The 19,289-nt window shown below is 40.1% G+C and overlaps 2 protein-coding genes across 2 annotated transcripts in view; one reads left to right on the forward strand and one right to left on the reverse strand.

The window, feature by feature from the left end:
- The window catches only part of LOC139712328 (ras-related GTP-binding protein A), a 28,137-nt gene continuing 8,848 nt past the window's right edge, over nt 1-19,289 (forward strand). Inside the window, exons 1-4 of the mRNA XM_071624166.1 lie at nt 1-127; nt 3,346-3,445; nt 5,635-5,701; nt 7,752-7,974. Coding sequence (XP_071480267.1) covers nt 104-127; nt 3,346-3,445; nt 5,635-5,701; nt 7,752-7,974 — 414 coding nt within the window. The 5' untranslated portion in view covers nt 1-103. The remainder of the gene's footprint in view (nt 128-3,345; nt 3,446-5,634; nt 5,702-7,751; nt 7,975-19,289) is intronic.
- On the reverse strand, nt 15,022-15,985 carry LOC139712326 (uncharacterized). The gene is made up of 2 exons (XM_071624164.1): nt 15,286-15,985; nt 15,022-15,119 (listed from the first exon to the last, which is right to left on the reverse strand). Exons 1-2 carry the CDS (start codon nt 15,983-15,985, stop codon nt 15,022-15,024), a joined length of 798 nt encoding a protein of 265 aa, XP_071480265.1.

Raw genomic sequence — 19,289 nt, forward strand, 5'->3', positions numbered from 1 at the left:
TTACTCGACTCGCACTCGTGATACTCACTCGCGGAACACAGTCAACTGAACCTCCACTCCAAAAGTAACACCGTTAGAGCAGGTTCCTGACAACACTGTCATTATGTCCTCCAAAATTAAGAAAAAGGTGAGTGTCATTGCACTGTGGAATTGCGTCATTTGTTTTATAGAACAAAATGTCAAGCTTGTCACTTTGTCTTTGAATTCAGGATTTTTATCATGTAATAATGTATCACATCGATAACCTCCATGCCATTCCATAATGTGGTATGATACTTGGATCGCTCTTCGTGACTTCGCCACTCCGTAACGTTACTGTGTCTAGAATCTAGATAGATCTACCCATTTAGATTCTAGAGAGAGTATCATCATGCCCCATGAGTATCTGAGTAAATTTTATAGTCTAGTAAGACTAGTATCCAGACAATCTCTAGATTTCGTCTATTTCTACTGCTTTGGATTATGTTATAAATGTAGGGACAATCGTCAATACCACCACCAAATCACGGTAGAGTCTACAGTACTCGTGTTGTGATCTCAGATTTTGTGCAGACAGGTTACCGGTCATCGGTGCGGTGTCGCCTCAAACAAAGCGCGTGACTTCCTTTCCACCAGCACCATACTTTCTGGCTGAAGCCTGAAGCTAAGCTTGTAGTTGTGATGACTGATCTTTGACCGACAAGGACATGAAGGATGTCTAACTTAATAAGGCGAAAAACTTCTCATTTATAATAATGACATTTGCTGCGAACTGACCCAGCAAATGTCATTATTATAGACCCTAAATGAGAAGTGTTTTGCCGTAGACATACTTGTCGGTCAACAACAAGACTGATCTGTGCCAAGTCAACGTTGACACGGCACAAATCACGTGATGTCATTAAATCATACTCATAGATGACATGCATGCCAGCTGCCCGAGAAATTAAATTTACTATCAGTGCAATTGGCAATGTTTCTGCTGTGTAGATCATCTAGACTTTATACTAGACTGTATCATGGATCAACGTGAATCTATAAATTATGTTTATGATGTTTGTGATTAATTGTTTTTTCTTTTGTCACATCTTGGGCGTAAAGTAATTGTCGCAGTTTGTGGCCATGCGCCTGTTCACAGCAGGTAGGCAATACAACATATTCGGTAATACATGTACAGTATCAGTAAAGGAAACCTGCTCACACATGAGGGGTGCAGGCTGCAGCCGCTCCCTCTTATAAAGGATCCCTCCGCCTCATGAGCACCCTGGCCATGCTCATCATGAGGCCTCCTGGGGCGGGGGGGGGGGGGGGGGGGGGACGTGCTCATGGAGCCCCTGGTTCAATTCTCATCCATCTCATCTGACATATAAATTGTCGCAGCTTCGCACACCATGATTTTTTGTTAAACACACATGTCCACTTTCCATGATGAAAAGAAGAAAAAATTCTGTCTGCATTTTTTGACAAAAATTAAGTTTTAATCAACTGATGTGCAGCGACTAATCAAAATAGGTGCCAGCGGGTTCGCTCAATGCAGGGCTGCTGCACCTATGTATCAACTCGCGGCCTGATTTGACTCAAAATCTGTGATACTTTTTTCTGCGGAGGACCCTCTCCTCGCGCAAATCAGCTCCATGAAGCTGTAGTCTGAGGTAATGTTATTAAAGATTTGTGAAGAGGAAAATAAATCAGAACTAACTTGATCTCGTGCATATAACTTTAATACTCCTAATTACTATTTCACACTGAGTGATAGAGTAGGTAGGTACTTGAATTTAATGGCAAATTAACCACTTTGTAAGTATTATTGGTTCACTTTCTTCATGAATTCCGCTGTCCACCAGCCTTTGGGCAAGAGTCCCGTGGCATCCAGCGCAGACAGCGCACAAGCCATGCTGTGTACAGATATCCCCAAATCTCCTCCGGTGCATACGTACATGTATGCAAGCTCGCTCTGAAAATCCCACAGCTTGCATGGCCTGAGTCCTTGCCTCGTACAACATGTAATTTGTGTGTGACTGGCTATGACCTACATATTTTGTAGATTAGTAAGCCATTAAACTGTCACATTTTTATGGCTCCGCCACAAAACGTAGCAGGATGCATTATTTTTTGGGTTGTCCGTCCGTCCATCCATAATCACTTTTGTGGACAGCATACATGTACATCAGGTGAGCGCGAGACCCCTGCATCTCTTCATCTTTTTCAGTGAGATCACTATACATTTCAGTTGTAATCTTGTCAGTTGATGGCCGATAGTCAAGCTGCTCGTATCTCTTGGAATGAAGTGTTTGCACTTGGGCAGTATTCTATAAAATCTGATTTTCTTGCTTACTTCCCATCTATTTGTGCAGCCATAGACGACAAAACTCTTCACTATATATCCTACAAACTTTATACTGATAAAATGTCAATATGTACACTGCAGCACAACTGCTTCGCTATTTACAGACTTCTTTCATGATCCATTGTAAGCACTAGCAGTACATGTACTCATCTGCCTGGTCGGCTTGAATTCTTGATTCATATGAGATGAGACGTAATGTCTATGTGCATGCCCCCCCCCCCCCTCCCATTTTTTTCCCCTCAGCGAATTGAGCCATCAGTTAATTGTGACATCATTGGAGCCTGGATTGTCCATTGTGATTTGTGAGAGAGCCATGAAGCACAGCTTCATAGTACCCTAAGACTTGAGGTGTGAGTTTCTTAAGTTTTTGTCTCCCTCTACAAGTGAAATTCATAAGACTGCAACTGCTGATCTATGATTGTTAAAAAACATGCAGGAAAAAGGAACCAGTTGGATTCGAACCTGTCATCTACTGCTTTCAGGGCAGCAACACTACCACCAGGCTACATTGTATCTCTGGTTGCTGGCAGTGACGTGATGAACTTGGAACAAATACCCAAGCTCTGAAATTACAAAATGACATTGATACATAATATGTATTGAGAGACAAAGCCTATCAAATGAAGGCAAGATATTATTAAGCAGAAGGAGACAAAATTAAGGAAAATTCACACCTCAACCTTCACCCCTCTCTTGCTTTCACCCTAAGACTTGTCATACATACACCATTTTATCTGTAGCAAGATACGTTTTCAGAAAAAAAAATACTGTACTTCTATAGATCTTCACCACATGTTTTTGTGTTGATATGTGAAATGAATATGGTCAAGCTTAGACACACATTAATATTTTGTTGTAAATGCAGGATTTCCAATCACATGTCTACAGTGAAAAAAAAAATATTAAGTGTGAAAAGATTGCATTACTCTTAAAACAGGCATGTAGCTTTCTGGAGTATTTTTCTCTATCTTTTCTCTGTGTTTAACTCTGTGTTTACTCATCTTTTTGTTACGATGCAGGTGTTGCTAATGGGCAAGAGTGGGTCAGGCAAGACCAGCATGCGGTCAATCATCTTTGCCAACTACATTGCCAGGGATACAAGGAGATTGGGGGCTACAAGTAAGATACAAATTGTACCAACTTTAGTGTCTAAGCCTTCGGGTTCGTATAGTATTGGTTGAGACCTAACTTCAGGTTTCTAACATTTTTTGACCAATGAGATATTGAGAAACCTCTTATGAAAAATGAAAGAGCATGTAATTCCAAGACTGATTCAACACTTATTTGATGAAAATTGGTTTTGAAATGGCCGATATATTTAGAATAGAACAATCCTAATAAAAGGTGGAACCAACCTGTTATTCGGATTACCTTGTTTTACTTTGTTTGGATGTCTCAGCAATTCCAAAACTGATTTTCATCTAAGAAACTTTGAATTCTTCATACAAAATTATAAGGATATGCTCAGTATTGTTTCATTTGTAAGTGGTTTCTTGGTATCTCACAAAAATCTAAGCCCAATATAGAACAAAACTGTATATTTTATGTTGAACGTCATCTCTGTGTTTCTGTCTAGTATAGTAAAGACTCATGTCCAGACAATTTATAGTACCAGCATCAGTGGGAAGAGTCTGCGGACATGCCCCCTAAACAGTTTTATATTACACATTGAGACTGAAACAATGGGTGATTTCAAGTTCGGTGCTAGTGCTAGTGCTAGCCCCCGATTCAGCTCCAACACCGACGGTCAGATTAACGAAGCGATACCGATCAAAATTATCGATCACCCCCACTAGCTGTTGGTATCACAGCACCGTGAGGTCCGCGGGAATTGTGCGACAAAAAAAGTGATGGCGCATGGTTAAAGTCAAATGTCAAAAGATGTAGCAATGACTGCTTAGGTTTAGACACATAATGAGGAAGACTAATTAAAATGCCACAAATTTCATCCGTTCTTTAGAACACAATAACATTGTATCTTTATTTTGCTCCCAGGCTCAGATTTGATACAGGTTGTAGCCATGTCTGGAGTGTTCGTGTTCTTTACGTGGGCTGCCACTTCATTAGCATAGACTTTGCACATAAAACATGCATCTATTATGGAAGTGAATACGGGTCTTGCACGGCAACGCTAACACCAGCACCGAACATGAAATTAAGAAAATGACAATCCCTAGGGGCTAGTGTTAGTCAATGGGGAAAAAAGCATGTACAGCATTGTAAATCACGAACACAAATGGGGGAGCTCGGTTCAGCAGACGACATTCAACACCGAGCCCAGCACTAGCAACCGGAAATACGTCATAATTTTGAGGTCAACTCCCAACACCGACGTGATTTCAAGTTCGGTTTTATCGCCGGTGCTAGTGCTGAGATAGCACTAGCACTAGCACCGAACTTGAAATCACCCAATGGATCCATTGATAGGACTTTATTGTGCCATGCCTCAGTGTGAGACACTGAACTGTGCTGTACAATGTAAATGCTTAAATCACACCTTTGCGCATTTGACTTGGGTGTTGCTACATATTGCCTGAAAGCAGACATACTCTATACACAGATTGGCACACATGCCTGCACTAATCACTCAATGGTTATAAAATTATCCAAACTATTAAGAGTGGCTTAGGACAGGCAAATTGATGCAATCATGACAAAAATATGAGGCCTAATTGAAGACTAAAACAATCAGATAGAAAAATTTGTACAGCTGATTTATAACCATCCACATGAAATCAAGAGCTCTCCAATTTGTCTCCGGGTTTGAGTCCCACTGGTTCTTTTTTTCCGACATGTTTGTTAATTTACAGATCACAGATAATTTGTAGAGGGAGACAAATTGAAGAAACTTACACCCGAACCTTCACCCTTTGAGTACCGGTAATATCTCTCTTTACTTCCCACCGTCATGTTTGGAAAGCCCTTGCTGTTGAGCTAGATGTAATGTGGCAACAATTGCAAGCAGTTCAGTTGCAAGGGCGCAGTGTGGCTTTGAGGTGATACTGTAGCTTCTATGAGCTAGGCATCAAATTGAAACTGAAAATGTGCCAAGGAACAAAGTGGACTTTATGTCACAGAGATTCTTTTTTTTTTTTTTTAATCATCATTTGATTTGACTAAGAGACTTGCTACTCGGGAATTTGCTGACCAACTGTAATTTTGCTTTTCTATTTGCTAACTCTCTAGCATGAATAAGGAAATCTATGGTACATGTAGCATGCTCAGAATAAAGTAGGCAGTGATTCTATCAGTTGACAAACAACAAGAGCTCACTACTCTCAATGTCACCATTCCTTTGTCTCTACCAGTTGATGTGGAGCACTCTCATGTCAGATTTCTCGGCAACTTGGTTCTTAACTTGTGGGACTGTGGAGGGTAAGTACAGTGGTACCGGTACATTGTAAACTGACGGTAATCTGAAATTGACTTTGTCAGTTGTGGAGCCACAATTATTTTTTCTTCTAATTCTTTACATGCATGATTGATTTATTATATTTAATATTATTCCTATCCACACCAGCCTGTGCCGTAATGACAGTTAAATTACTTGTAGGACAGCTCCTGCAATAGTAACATGCAGTTACTATATCAAGCAATACTAATACAGATGGAATACATTTATTTTAGTTTCTTTTGCAAAACTTTAGTTCCCTAAATGTATACTATGTCTGTTTTGTAGAGCCTAGATATTGTGCATAATCTCTGTTTTAACTCGGCACTGAGAATGTTTTGTGTTTACTGAATATTCATACAATGCATGTTCATCAAACACTGATATTTTTGTCGCTTCATGGTAAGTTACTATAGACCTTTGAACTGCAGTGTTTTATTGCGATGATTGATTGCAGAATGAACAGTTGTTACTTGATTTATGTTAAACATTGTTTCATACACCAATAATGTTAATAAAGAAGTGGTGAAATCTTTCTTATGTTATGCAATGTACAGAAATGGCAATGACATGGAATGTGATATTAATGTAATATTGGTGCTACTGTCTATATGTGACTGTGCATCCCAACACCAACAAAGAGTCGCACCCCTTGATTTTACATGAAGACTAAAAGAAAAAAAGGTGAAACAGGTCAACCAAGTCAATTTTTAGTTTTCCACATTTTCTGAAAGAGCTATTCTTCTTCTGCCTAATTCTTGAGTTTGGGATCATGAAATGAATGGGAAAATGGGTTTTCAGCAGTTTTTTGTAAACCCTTTTTTTGGTAGAATAGTGTGACCAGGGCCCCGTTGCAAGAAAGTTGCAATCAATTGCAAATAATTGCTAATTTTGAAACAACCGTTCTGATTGGCTCAGGGTCTGCCCTATTAAGAAGACATGCATGCAACAGTTATTTTGATTGGCCAGTGACAATCAGTTGCAAGTTGCGTTTAAACGCAAAGTTTCTAGCAACGGGGCCCAGGTATGTCTTAGAGGCCCCTTTTTATTTCTTGAAAATCATTTGCACACTCTCCACTTTCAACTTTGATAACATTTGAAAGCATAATGCTTCTGCTTTGAAAGTTGGCAGTAATCATGGACAGAATGTGTTGATAGAGCCTGCTCAATTCCAGCTTTCAGTCTAATAATCCCTTAATTGTTGTTGCTACGGTAGTTAACATCCTGTTTTTGATTCCATTCATCACACAGCTAGCACAGCTTGGTTAAGATTTAGCTCTTGAATAGACCCTGTACTTCAGAGCCTGTTTTCTCGGTTCACACTTTTCCAGAGTATGTGCTTTCTTTACAATATTTAGATAGGTTAGGAGAGTCCATTTGGATTGAGTTATACATCATGTTAATGCTTAAAGTCTGCTTTAATTTTCAGAGTCTGCCCATAACTAAAAATCCATGTCTGGCGACTTTTTGTTGGTTTTGTGGTGCAGGGTCACATATTGTAATGTTGATGTTAGTGTTGGACTCATTATAACGATGATATTATCATTACAGGTATTACAGATGGTATCACTGTGGCAATTGCCAGTGTCATAATTGCAGCTGAAGTTTGCTATTTCCTAATCTGAATTATAGCTGAAGTGTTGTTGATTGAAAGCTATAGTACACAATATACAAGTAGGATGTATCTTTCTGTTTTTGTTTCCATGACTGAAGTTTGAAATCACTTCTTATTTATGGGGCACCAAGTATAACTGCGTAATGACTTGTAGAGATAGACCTACATATGGAGTCTGTGAGGGATACTTGAATACATTTGAAATACACATTTGAAATGCATTTGTATTTCAGTTATGACCACCTACAAAACCATGCATGCAATGCTTTTTAGTTGACTGTGCATCATATTAAGTATCTTGTATCAAGTGAACTATTAATGCCAAACTTATATTAAAATGAATGCTGTTAATTATATAAATTTGTATTACAATTTACACTTGAGTGTCCCAGTAACATTCTGTGGTCTCTTCCCTGTAGACAGGAGGCTTTTATGGAGAACTATTTCACCAGTCAGAAAGATAACATCTTCGCCAATGTGGAAGTACTCATCTATGTGTTTGATGTGGAGAGTCGTGAGCTTGACAAAGACATGCACTACTACCAGTCGTGTCTAGAGGCAATCCTCCAACGATCACCCAATGCCAAAATCTTCTGCCTCATTCACAAGATGGACCTAGTGCAGGAAGATCAACGAGAGCTGGTGAGTGAAGTGAAGAGAGGTGGGGTGTAGGAGGAGCAGGGCTAGAAGGGCTGAATAGTATAGGGCAAGTCCAAGATAAGGTCCCCTCAGAAGGCAAAATTTCATCTTTGCTCAATGTTGACATGTTTGGTTTCATTTTGAAGCTTATGAGTTGAAGTTTTGATTTCCATGGAGGAAAAAATGATATTATGTAAGTTTATGCAAATTTCAAGGGCTTCATTTGCATAAATGTGAAACACAGCGTTACGTATGGGACATTTATAGAAATTCATATTAATTCAAAGGAAAGCAAATGATATTTGATTAATATGTGGACATACGAAGTTCATCAAATAGTTTAACTTGGTATAACAATTTAGGGATTATGCAAATGATTATGCAAATTAGCTCGTGTCCTATTGTAATGTAACGGGTGGTGTTACATTTGGAATATTATTATGAAGCAGAAATGAAGGAGCTCAGGTACAGTTTTGGTACATTTCATCGATGCGAAGTGTTTATTCACAATCGTTCAGAAATATCATGATGAAGTTCAATGACAAGTTAAATGACGAGTACGTACATCAGAGTAAAATATAGAAGTACCAAGATGCAGGAGAGAGAGCAATATCAAGTAGAGGTTGACTCTCTGATGTCGAAATCATCATCTCTCTTGGGGCCTTGGAAAGAACACCAAACTTGGAAATGTTCAATGGGTGATGGGTGAGAATTTTGGTAAGACAACCAATCAAAAAGGGATAACTAAAAAGAGTGACCAAAGGGGTTGTCCTAAGGGGTGATGTTTGACCAATTAAAAGAGGGGGATTCTTTTGTGGAGGAGGAAGTATTATAAGATAAGGGGCAGACAAAGAGTCTGGTGGTTCACAAGGTGTGTGTGTATATAATCTTTGGGTAATTAAACCAGGGACAAAGAAGGGTTGTTACAAGGGTGATTGAATGACTCCTTGATGTAAACATCAAGCAAGGGTAATTAAAGACAGGAAATTAATAGTAAATAATCTTGGTGTTATATTCTGAGGTGAGTTTACAAAAACAAGGGAATTTAAGTTGAGTTGTTAATGAACAGGAAGTTATCCCCAAAATATCCTAAATATACATTACATCCCCTTTTGTTAGGAAACAAGGCTCGGGGGGGGGGGGGGGGGGGGGGGGGGGTCAAAATATTACGAACAAATCAGAACATAGAGAGGTTTCTGGGATTTCCAGAATCTGAATGTTGGAAAACAAAATGATAGATATTATAAATAAAAACAAATGAATGGTAGGTAGTGGAACTCAAATCATTACTGTCCCACTATCACTTTCACACATTCACTCTCACACATTTAAATAACATAATGATGATCTATTTACAATGAGATACAGTGAATAAAGTAACCAAAACTAATGCAATATTCTTCAACATAATTATCCTAAAATGGTCAATTTCTTCAACCATAAAAATAACAACTGAGCAATGACTATAATTTATAACTTCAATATGCTCAATTATCAAACAAGGAAAATTAAACCAGCACAAAATATGCATGAATAGGAATTCATGATTAAAAGAGCAAATCAGGAAATATCAGCGAAAATTAATACTACAAGTATATCAAATCATAATCAAGAATTTGAGTCATTCTCGCAGACGCTAATTTCCAAGCATCTAATTGAGTATCAGCGGAGAGGTAACGAGTGCGCTCGAGGTATGAGAGCTATCTGTGCGGCCTATTAGGAATTATCACTTCAGTGAAGGATGTACACAGAAGAATATGACTCTCAAACCTCACTCGATAAGAAAGTAAATTTCTCCAAATTGATAACAATAGAAGTAAGCGAAAGAACAGACACTTTCAAGTCTGTTTATTAAAAACGAGTTTAAACTCAAATTTCTCCAATCAGTGTCAAGACAATTAATTTGATACAATAATATAACATGCAATTACACAGCCTTGAAAAGGGATTCCAAAGCTTATATTCTCATTATTTTGGCAATGAGATTAATAATGTGAAAGTTACGTATATTACTTCAGCAACAAATACAACAAATCATAAAATGACAAAGAAATATATCATATACAGCTTTAGACTTATAAAGCTTATCAAGAAAATTATGTGTATAATCGTTTCATATATTTCTTTGGTGTTCCCGTGACAGGAATGATTCTTTCAATCAGAATTTGTCTTATCAAGTTACTTGTGTCTGTATACAGTCCTATGTTCCACCAAAATCTAACCTCTTTGGGGTTATTACCGTCAGTCGGAGTCCTAATGAATGAAGTCAGTACTTGCAATTGCCCGTTCTTAAATCGTCCTCGGTGTAGGGTTATGTCATTGTCAGAAGGGGCAGTTGTTAGAAGGTCAAATTGTCGTTCAAGGTCAGTTTGTCGTAGGGGGGTTGGGGCGGCTATTCCGTTGTTAGGGGTGATGGATGTCACATAGTCAGATGTTTGGATTGGGTCTGTCGTCTGAAAGCACATGATGTGATCAGCAGTGCATTCAGGAGGGGTGTGGTCATGCTCATCAATAAAATTTACTGATGGTTTGTCAGAGGTCTCACCGTCTCCAGGGGTCACTGTCTTTCCAAGTGCCTCTTTCAGTCGCTGGAGGTGGGTGATGGGTTTCCTCTCATCCGATGCTTTCATGAAACAGGGTTTCAACCTGTTGTAGTTGAAGATATCTCGCAGAATTTCACCTTTGAGAGTGGAGAGAATGAAGTGGGTTCTATCGAGCACTTCATGCACAACTAAAGGTCCGACCCAAGCAGCTGCAATCTTTCTCGAGTTTGCAGTGAGGGAGGAAGAAGTTGGCTTGTACAAATAGACTAGCTGGCCTACTGAATAAATAGGAGTTTGTCGTAGTTTATTTGTAATGGCGACATTCTGCTTGTCTTGAGTTCGCCTTTGGAGCGAAAGCATCGTGTGAGAGATCTGGTCAAATTTCCGTTTGAGATGGGAAACATATTCGTCATAAGTCTGGGTCAGACCAGACATTGGGTTGAAGGTCAAGTTAGTCATGGTTGGGGGGTCTCGTCCAAATACAAGTTGGTAAGGGCAGTGGTCACCTAGATGAGGGGAAGAGAATGAGTTGTAGGCATAGCAAGTAGTGGGAATAAACCGAACCCAATCTGTTCCAAATTGGTTCAAGTTCACCTTGAGGAAGTCAGAGAGTGTTCGAATGTGGCGTTCAACTTGTAAGCTGCCGTGGTTTGCAACACTAATCACTTTCCTATCAATGTTCAGGGCGGTACACAGTGTAGTCAGTAGTTTGCCTGTGAGAGCGGCTGCTGCGTCAGTCACAAGGCAGGAAGGGGGTCCGAAAATGCAGATAACCTTTTGTATCAATGCCTCACAAATTGTTTCGGCATCGAGAGTGCGAAGTGGGGCACAAATAACAAAGCGGGTTATCTCGTCACAAATGACCATCAAATGTCTAAAACCAGTTGCCGAGGTAGGCATGGTCTTAAAGTCAAGGCTTATTCTGTCAAAGGGTCGATAGGAGTCAGGTACACGAGTGTGAAATGGGCGTAACTTGTCTGGTTTGCCACGGAACTGTTGGCATCTCAGGCAAGCTTTGACATAGTTTTGTACCCTGTCAAACATCTGTGGCATATAGTAATTACGTCGTATTGTCAAGTAAGTGCGCATTGTTCCTTGGTGGTTGCTAAGTAGGTTGTCATGGTATTGTGAAATGATAACATCAGTCAGTGATTCTGGTACAGCAAGTTGTAGTTTAAAGTCGTCAGTCTTGTCAAAGAAAAGGCGGAATAATACACCATCACATAGGATGTATTGCTCAGCTTTCAGCTGAATTGTTTTCGCTGCCTTTTTGTCACTAGGTAATATGTCATGGGCTAGAAAGTCATAGATCGGTTTGAAAAATGGAGATGTCTCTTGTTCTGTCTTAAGTCTTCGTATGTCAATGGGCAGGTTGTAGTCACGGATGATTTTTCTCTTTATCAAGTCTAGTACTTTGTCTATGTCATGTTGTTTGGGTATATGTGGAGCAACAATCTGCTCAACATTTGAGATCAGTGGCTTAGGGGCTGTAAACAAGTCTGGGGGCACATCCCTGTATGTTTGTGTACACGGTGACTCATTTTGTTTGTCCACCAGTCTAGGTTCTGTTCGCTTCGGAGCTTTAGGTGTTGGTTTCTGTGTGTGGGTTCTGTTATGGTCATGTGGGGCAAAGTGTGTCGTAGTTGGGGGCAGGTCAGGGGGTGTGTCTAATGCTGATCTCTGATTGGCCGGTTCATGCGAATGTGGGGTATTGTTATTGGGTGCAGGTGTGATGATTGGTTCAGGGGGTGGGGCGGTGTCAGTATCAATATTGTTGTGGTTGTTAGTTTTGGGTCTATCAGGATAAAGATTGGGAACAGAAATACCCATCTTTTTAGCAAAGGCGCGTGTCACTGGACGCTCGGCAGGTTGTATGGGATTAAGATGATCTAGGTCATGATTATCAACTAAACTAAATGAAATGGGCACTACATGATCTATTTCGGCATGTTTGTCGCTTGGTATGCGAGACAGAAAATCTGCTAGGACAAGTTCGGTACCCTTCTTGTATGCAATCTTAAAGGAGTACTCTGATAATTTCAAGATTAGTTTCTGAAGGCGGGTGGTGGATGGTTCATCTTTGGACTTTAATATCTGAACAATTGAGCTGTGATCAACAAATGCATTGAATTCACAACCACGCAACAAGTGTTTGAAAGCAGTTATGTTTATCAAAAGGCCAAACAATTCTAGTTCTGTTACACTATACCTCTGGCAAGCGTCAGGGAGAACTTTAGAGTAATAGCCTATAACTCTTTCATGTCCGTTGATGATTTGAGTCAAGTAAGATCCAGTCGCAGTCCGTGATGTGTCACTGTAAAGTGTGAATCGTCCGGTATTCGTAGGCATGTGTAGTATAGGGGGTTTGGTCATGAGGTCTTTGATTTTGTTAAAGGCGCGTTCATGTTCGTCAGTCCATTTGAATTTCTTACTCTTTCGGGTAAGCTGGTGTAGTGGCTTCAAAATAGACTGTATGTTGGGGAAGAATCCTGCAACATAATTGACAGCACCAATTAACCGTCTAACTTGTCTGGGTGTCTTGGGTCGAGTCATGTTGTGTATAGAGGCGCATCTATTGTTCAGTGGTCGAAAACAAGCCTCACCGTCCGAGTTAATAGTTATCCTATGTCCCATGTAGTCTACGTCATTGGTGAAGAGTTTACATTTCTTAGGAGAGATTTTAAGTCCATTGTCAGAGAGGGCCTGTAATACTTTGGTCAGGTGGAGTTTGTGGGATGTCTTGTCAGGGCTAAATAGGATTATGTCATCATGGTGAGCAATGCAGAAATTGTGGGAGTTAGGAATGGTGCCCAGAATGTTGTCGATTTTTGCTTGGAATAGTCCGGGTGAAATGTTAAGTCCTTGGGCAAGTCGTTTATAGTAATAGTGCTTTCCTCCATGATAGGAGGCAATGCCGGTATACTGTTGTGCTTGTTTAGAGAGAGGAATGCAGTGAAAGGCAGATTTGAGGTCGATGACACTCATTACTTTAGTCTTAGCATGTCCGATGCGTTTAAGGGTTTCAGACAGTAGGGGAAAGGGATGGTTGATACGTCTAATTCTAGAGTTCAGGTAACGAAAGTCGGTCACTACTCGTTTTTCAGTCTTGTCTTTCTTGGCAATGAGTAACACAGGCGAGGTGTATGCCTGATGTCCAACCTCAAGTATACCAAGTTTCACGAGTTTGGTCAGTTCCTTTTCGATTTGTCGTTTGTCAGGTTCAGTAGCAAAGTATGGTCGAATGAAAAATGGTTCGTCATTGGTCAAGTGTATGTCTACTTCAAAGTTTGGGCAACTAGATAGCTCACCATAGAGGGAGAATGCGGGTCTGTTGTCTTTAAGGATCTGTATCAACTCATTCTTTTCAGAGGGAGAAAGCACACTATCCTTTAAGTCAATATGGGCTCTAATGATTTGGTCTTCAGTCATGTTAGCAATGGGGTCATTGGGATCAAGGTGGGGGTATTTGTCAAGGTTTGCTTGTCTAGTCTGGTTGTCAAGGTTACTGTCTGCGGTGTCAAGCTGAGTGGAGTAAAGTGCATGTGTGTTGTCAGTCAAGGTCATAGTTATGTTATCTACTGGGAGGGGCTCAGTCACACGTACGGGGTTAGTAGTGTCGAGAAAGGCAATCGCCCTACCCTTAGAGAAATGTAGAGGTCTGTCAGTAGTATTAGTCACAATGATTTGAGTCGCACCTTTTGTTAGTTTTACCACCATTGTTGATGGGCAGTGCCTACTGAGGTAGTCATTGGAAGTCAGTATGACGTCAGAGTTACGTAAGTGGGCAGGTGTATGTCCCTGTAGTGTCATGAGTCTGGACTCAAATGGTTCGATTTTCACCTTTGATGTAGGGGAAAATGGTATCCTACGCCGTTTGATTTTGAACCTATGGTCCCTGAAAGTCAAAGTCCCGTCTACGTCCGAAAGTGTGTTATTGCCTAATATCAAATCAACACCAACAAGGTTTTCAACGACTAAAGCAGAAATTTCGAATTTGTAACCTTGAATTGTGACTCTGAATTTAATCGCGGTTCGCGCTTCAAGGAACTGCCCGTTCCCTAGTTTAAATCGAGTAGGAGTCACGCTCTGCCTCTTTAGGTTGGAAAGATGTGGAGTTGATTTAACATAGCGGTCAGAAATCAATGTCTTGGTAGCACCACTGTCAAAAAGAATGAAAATGTGCTTACCACTGTCAATTCGTCCCTTTACAAAGTTATTACTAGTCAGTTGCAGGTCTACGTCCTCTGTCCCTAAGTATGTCGATTTGAGTTTTTGTCCGTCCCTAGGCCTGAGGTGTTCATTTTGGGAGGTGGAATAGAGAGCGCTTCTATTTTCCTCCCTTAATGAAAACCCTGGGGATGTGTGTCAAAGTACTGTCCTGTGTATTGTAGATGATGTTGTTGTTGTTGTTGATGTCGATGATGATGTCGGTTATAGTCATCGTATTGTTGTCTGTGGGGTGGGGGTGGTCCGTAATATTGGGGTCGTCTCTCGCGTTCAATGTCTCTCAACCTATGCCGACAATCCCTCCAAAAATGGCCAGGAATGTGACAATAGTCACACTTGCCAGCGAATCGAGGTCGAGACCGTTGGTCGCGTCCTCGGCTTTGTGACCGATAACGATCACGAGAAGGAGAGCGCCGTCCAGGATGTCTGTCTCTACTATCATGTCGTCTGTCTCTACTTAAACTACGTCTGTAGTCAGAATGATGTCGGTCCCTACTTAGACTACGTTCATGTCTGCTGTGGTCATCCCTATGTCGAGTCCTACTAGCGCTGCGGCTGGTACTGCGGTCAGAGTCATTGTGTTGGGAATGTCGATTTCGTCTTCGTCCTCGGGAGTCTTTCTGTTCGGTTTTAAATCTAAGGGAGGAAATTTCCTCACTTAGGAGGTCGACATCGTCTTGGGTTGCGAATGTCACTTCTTTTGTCGGGGTAGTGTCAGTCCTAAGATCTATGAAAAGCTGCGCTTTCGCGGCTATCTCGTCAGGGGTGGTCGTTGATGTCGGCGATGCCATAAGAATGGCGGCGCGACAGTCGGGGGTCAGTGCAGCAAGTAAACGGTCCTTTATTTGCTTCTCCCCATAGTCTATGTAGGAGGCAGTCTGTCTGAGTCGTTGGAGAAAAGTTTCGACACTCTCTCCATCAGTCATAGTCATGGTGTTAAAGTCAGTAACCCTAGCAAAAGTCGATTTGGCGGGGCTAAATCGCCTAGTGAAAGCCGTCTTTAGGTCGTCATAGGTAGTGAAAGTCAATTTGTCTATCCAGAGTCTGGCCTGTCCCTCTAATGTCCGCTTGAAAGTCTTAAGTATAGTCGTCAAGTTGCCAGCTTTGTCCGAGTCAATGTCATGGGCGTCTAAATAGTCTTCAAAGGTCAAAATATGGGCAGTACAGTCATTGTAATCTAGTCGGCCGCCAGAAAATTTAGTCGGTAAAAAGTCGGTCTGTCGGAGGGTCCTACTGGTGGTCATGGTGTAATATTGAGTAACACAAAGCCTATCTAATCAAATATCAAAGTCAAAGATCAGTAATAACAGTCAAACAAATATGAGTATGAAAGGAAACACATGAGGATTAAATACAAATGCTGTAACCAGTCAAAATAAAATAATGCAAACTCAGTAAGCACTAATCAAAATCAACATGCTCTCAAATATCTCTCACACTGGGACAGTAATAACAATCAAAGTTCCACTTACCCAATGTGAAAGGGTTCAACCAAGTCTCCAATTCCCAAAATGATTGCATAGTATAGTATTCCAAAAACAAGAAAATAATCACAAGCAATCAAACTATCAGTCCTCCAAGTTAAGAGTCAATTATCCTTGAAAATGCTATTAGTGTTTACACTGTAAGTGTCTGGTCCTGAATCTGTCTGGTAGTCCTATCGTTGTCAAATGTGTCAGTCATTATTCAGCAAAGCGTCCATTTTTGAAGAATTTTCCCTGGAGCTGCATCGGCGTCAATACCAGTCATGGGTCCTCCTCGTACGTCCCTCAGGTCGTGGTCGTCGTAGTCCTCGATGCGTCGTCATCCAAGTCTTCTTGATGTCGCCATCCAGGTCACGGTCATCATCATTGTTAATAGGTGGAGGTTCAAGTCGTCGGTCGTCAATCAGTCGTCATTTGGAAAGGCCATGTCACCACAAAGTTTGTTGTCTGTCTAATTGTTGAAGTCCATCGCCTGATTCAGCACTGCAGTTTCGAAGTCGACGAAAAATCTGTTATAGTAACATTTCAACAATTTTGCGCATGCTGCCACGGTCCTATTAATGCTCGGCCTGCATGGTCTGGTGAAAGTCTCCTTCCAAAAGCGATGTCGAGTTGTAATGATGAGGTATTCCGATATAGGATCGATATAAGGTTCTCCACCATGTAATGTAACGGGTGGTGTTACATTTGGAATATTATTATGAAGCAGAAATGAAGGAGCTCAGGTACAGTTTTGGTACATTTCATCGATGCGAAGTGTTTATTCACAATCGTTCAGAAATATCATGATGAAGTTCAATGACAAGTTAAATGACGAGTACGTACATCAGAGTAAAATATAGAAGTACCAAGATGCAGGAGAGAGAGCAATATCAAGTAGAGGTTGACTCTCTGATGTGTAGCGGTGTAGCGGTGTTTCGCTACTTGGGATCGTTAATATTTATGAGAGGTACACATCACAGTAAAAATGAGTGGCGACACAGTTCATTTGAGTTTCCATGTGCACTTTATTTGAGAGGCGTTTTGGAGGCGATCCTCTGTCTTCGAGCGTCAGAATCTAAGTCTTGTTCTCTGCATCTTATACAACTTGTCAATCTCTTCATACATTCAATCATGAGTATTACACTGTTGGTTACTGGTTACACTGTTGTGACACACTATGAATGGGTGAATGGGGGTGGAGTCTTCATGTTAAAGAGGGGTTTTAATTGGGCAAAACTTTGGTTGTTATAGGAACAAAGGCGGGACTAGTTTTATTAAGGAGGTAGTATTCTTGGATTTGGAATGAACAACAATTCTATTTAAAGTAATCAATGGGGGAACGGCAGGATGTTTAGGTTTGGCTTAGCCTGGTCGTAAATTAGATGGGGCTAGAAGTACTCAAGGGATGATGAAGGTCGATGACTCACTGGATGAGGTGGAGAGTATTGGTAGGGGTCATTGACTGGTGGAGGTGAACTGGTGGTGTATATCCAGTCATCAATAGAATGGGAGGAGGTAGTGATAACTTTGTGTATCATTACACAACATCCCTTTTGTTTGGAAATGAAGACTCCTCTCTTATGTTTTTGTTTTTGTTTTTGTTTTTGTTTTTGGAGGGGGAATGGGTTTACACACAATAAATCAGTATATACTGGGTGACAAAATTAAAGGCGATTGACCATGTACAAAACATGCTTGTGAAACAGTTTATCATTGTTCCAGACTCTTTCATACTTTCTCTCTTGCTCAAATCCCTACAATAATAATTTACAATTAAATCAATTAAACCACTTACTGTAAATGAAATGCACGATGAAGACATTTAAGTTCTTCTTTAAGTTCTGCTTAAAAGACTTAGTCATGCCGAGGGGGTGTATGATACATGAACTTATTTTACCATTGAGTGAAATATCCTTGTCTTGTTTGTATTTTGGGAACTATTCAAGTTACCAAATTAAGATATCATATTCAATAATGTCTATACCATTTTTAGGATACAGATTTAAAACAAGTCAAATTAAATTGTGCAGACTTATGCACTATAATAATACATGTATTTACACAATGTTGTGCAGACTTATGCACTGTAAACAAAGCATTAAATGTGATTTTTGCCTATCACGCAACGGCAATTCTGGTAACACAAAATAAAGTAAAACAATTCGCTGGTCATTATTCTGTGCAGATGGATAAAACATTTGATTTAAATGACAACCTTGAATGCTTGTATATAATGCACTATCCATGCATATGTCTTCATAATAAACTCATTGGGAAGATAATAGGAACGCTCAAGGAATGAAAGTCAAGTCTATGATCCAGGCAAAATGTCGTTCAATTTTGAAGGACTATCATAGAATGTCATGGCTTACAAACCTTTCCTATTTAAGCATACCGGTAAATGCAAATTTCCCAATTGATAAAAAATAAAATATGAAATGAACGAGGGAACAAGCACTTTCAAGCTTGCTTTAATTCTAACAAGTTTAGTCTCAACTTGCAAGTAAATGAATGTTCACTTAATGAAACAATAATCGTTCATGACAAGTACTTTCAAACTTGTATGTATTCATGTCACATGTACGGTATATATTACTACAAACAATCAAATTGAGTCAAATGTCATCCATCCATCCACGTTTAACTACAACTGTATTTGACCAAATCTTTCACAAAAGAGTATATGCGAAAATAACTTCAAATTTAATAGAACATAATTATTACTGAACATTTCATCAATATGGTGGAAGGTCAACAGGGCACTCAAGGTATTCATAGCGTCTATGTTAAAAGGGGCCCATATACTTCATATTGAAGTATCAACATAGAATGAATTCACTATCAATCCTATCCTGTTAAGCAAGGGTTTCCTTCCATATTCTTCCATACTAATGCCGAATTGACGAACGATTGAACAAGTACTTTCAAACTTGTTAATATCATAAACGAGTGCACATTCAAGCTCGTTACACATCAAATTGATGCCATTAAATGATTAATATCGTTCAAAACTGAGCATACTGTCTTGCAAAAGATAATCGTAGTCAACATTTAACGGAAAGGATGACTATCCTAACATAGC

This window comes from Diadema antillarum, unplaced genomic scaffold (assembly GCF_040938485.1).
Source record: "Diadema antillarum isolate AM-2024a unplaced genomic scaffold, OU_Dant_1.0 seq00001793_RagTag, whole genome shotgun sequence".
NCBI lineage: Eukaryota > Metazoa > Echinodermata > Echinoidea > Diadematoida > Diadematidae > Diadema > Diadema antillarum.

Excerpts from the sequence above, each read along its gene's own strand:
- LOC139712326 (XM_071624164.1), bottom strand. The coding sequence starts at position 15,985 with ATGACCACCAGTAGGACCCTCCGACAGACCGACTTTTTACCGACTAAA. Across the intron at positions 15,120-15,285 it reads CAGTACCAGCCGCAGCGCTA|CCGAGGACGCGACCAACGGT; the intron begins GTAGGACTCGAC and ends TCGGTCACAAAG.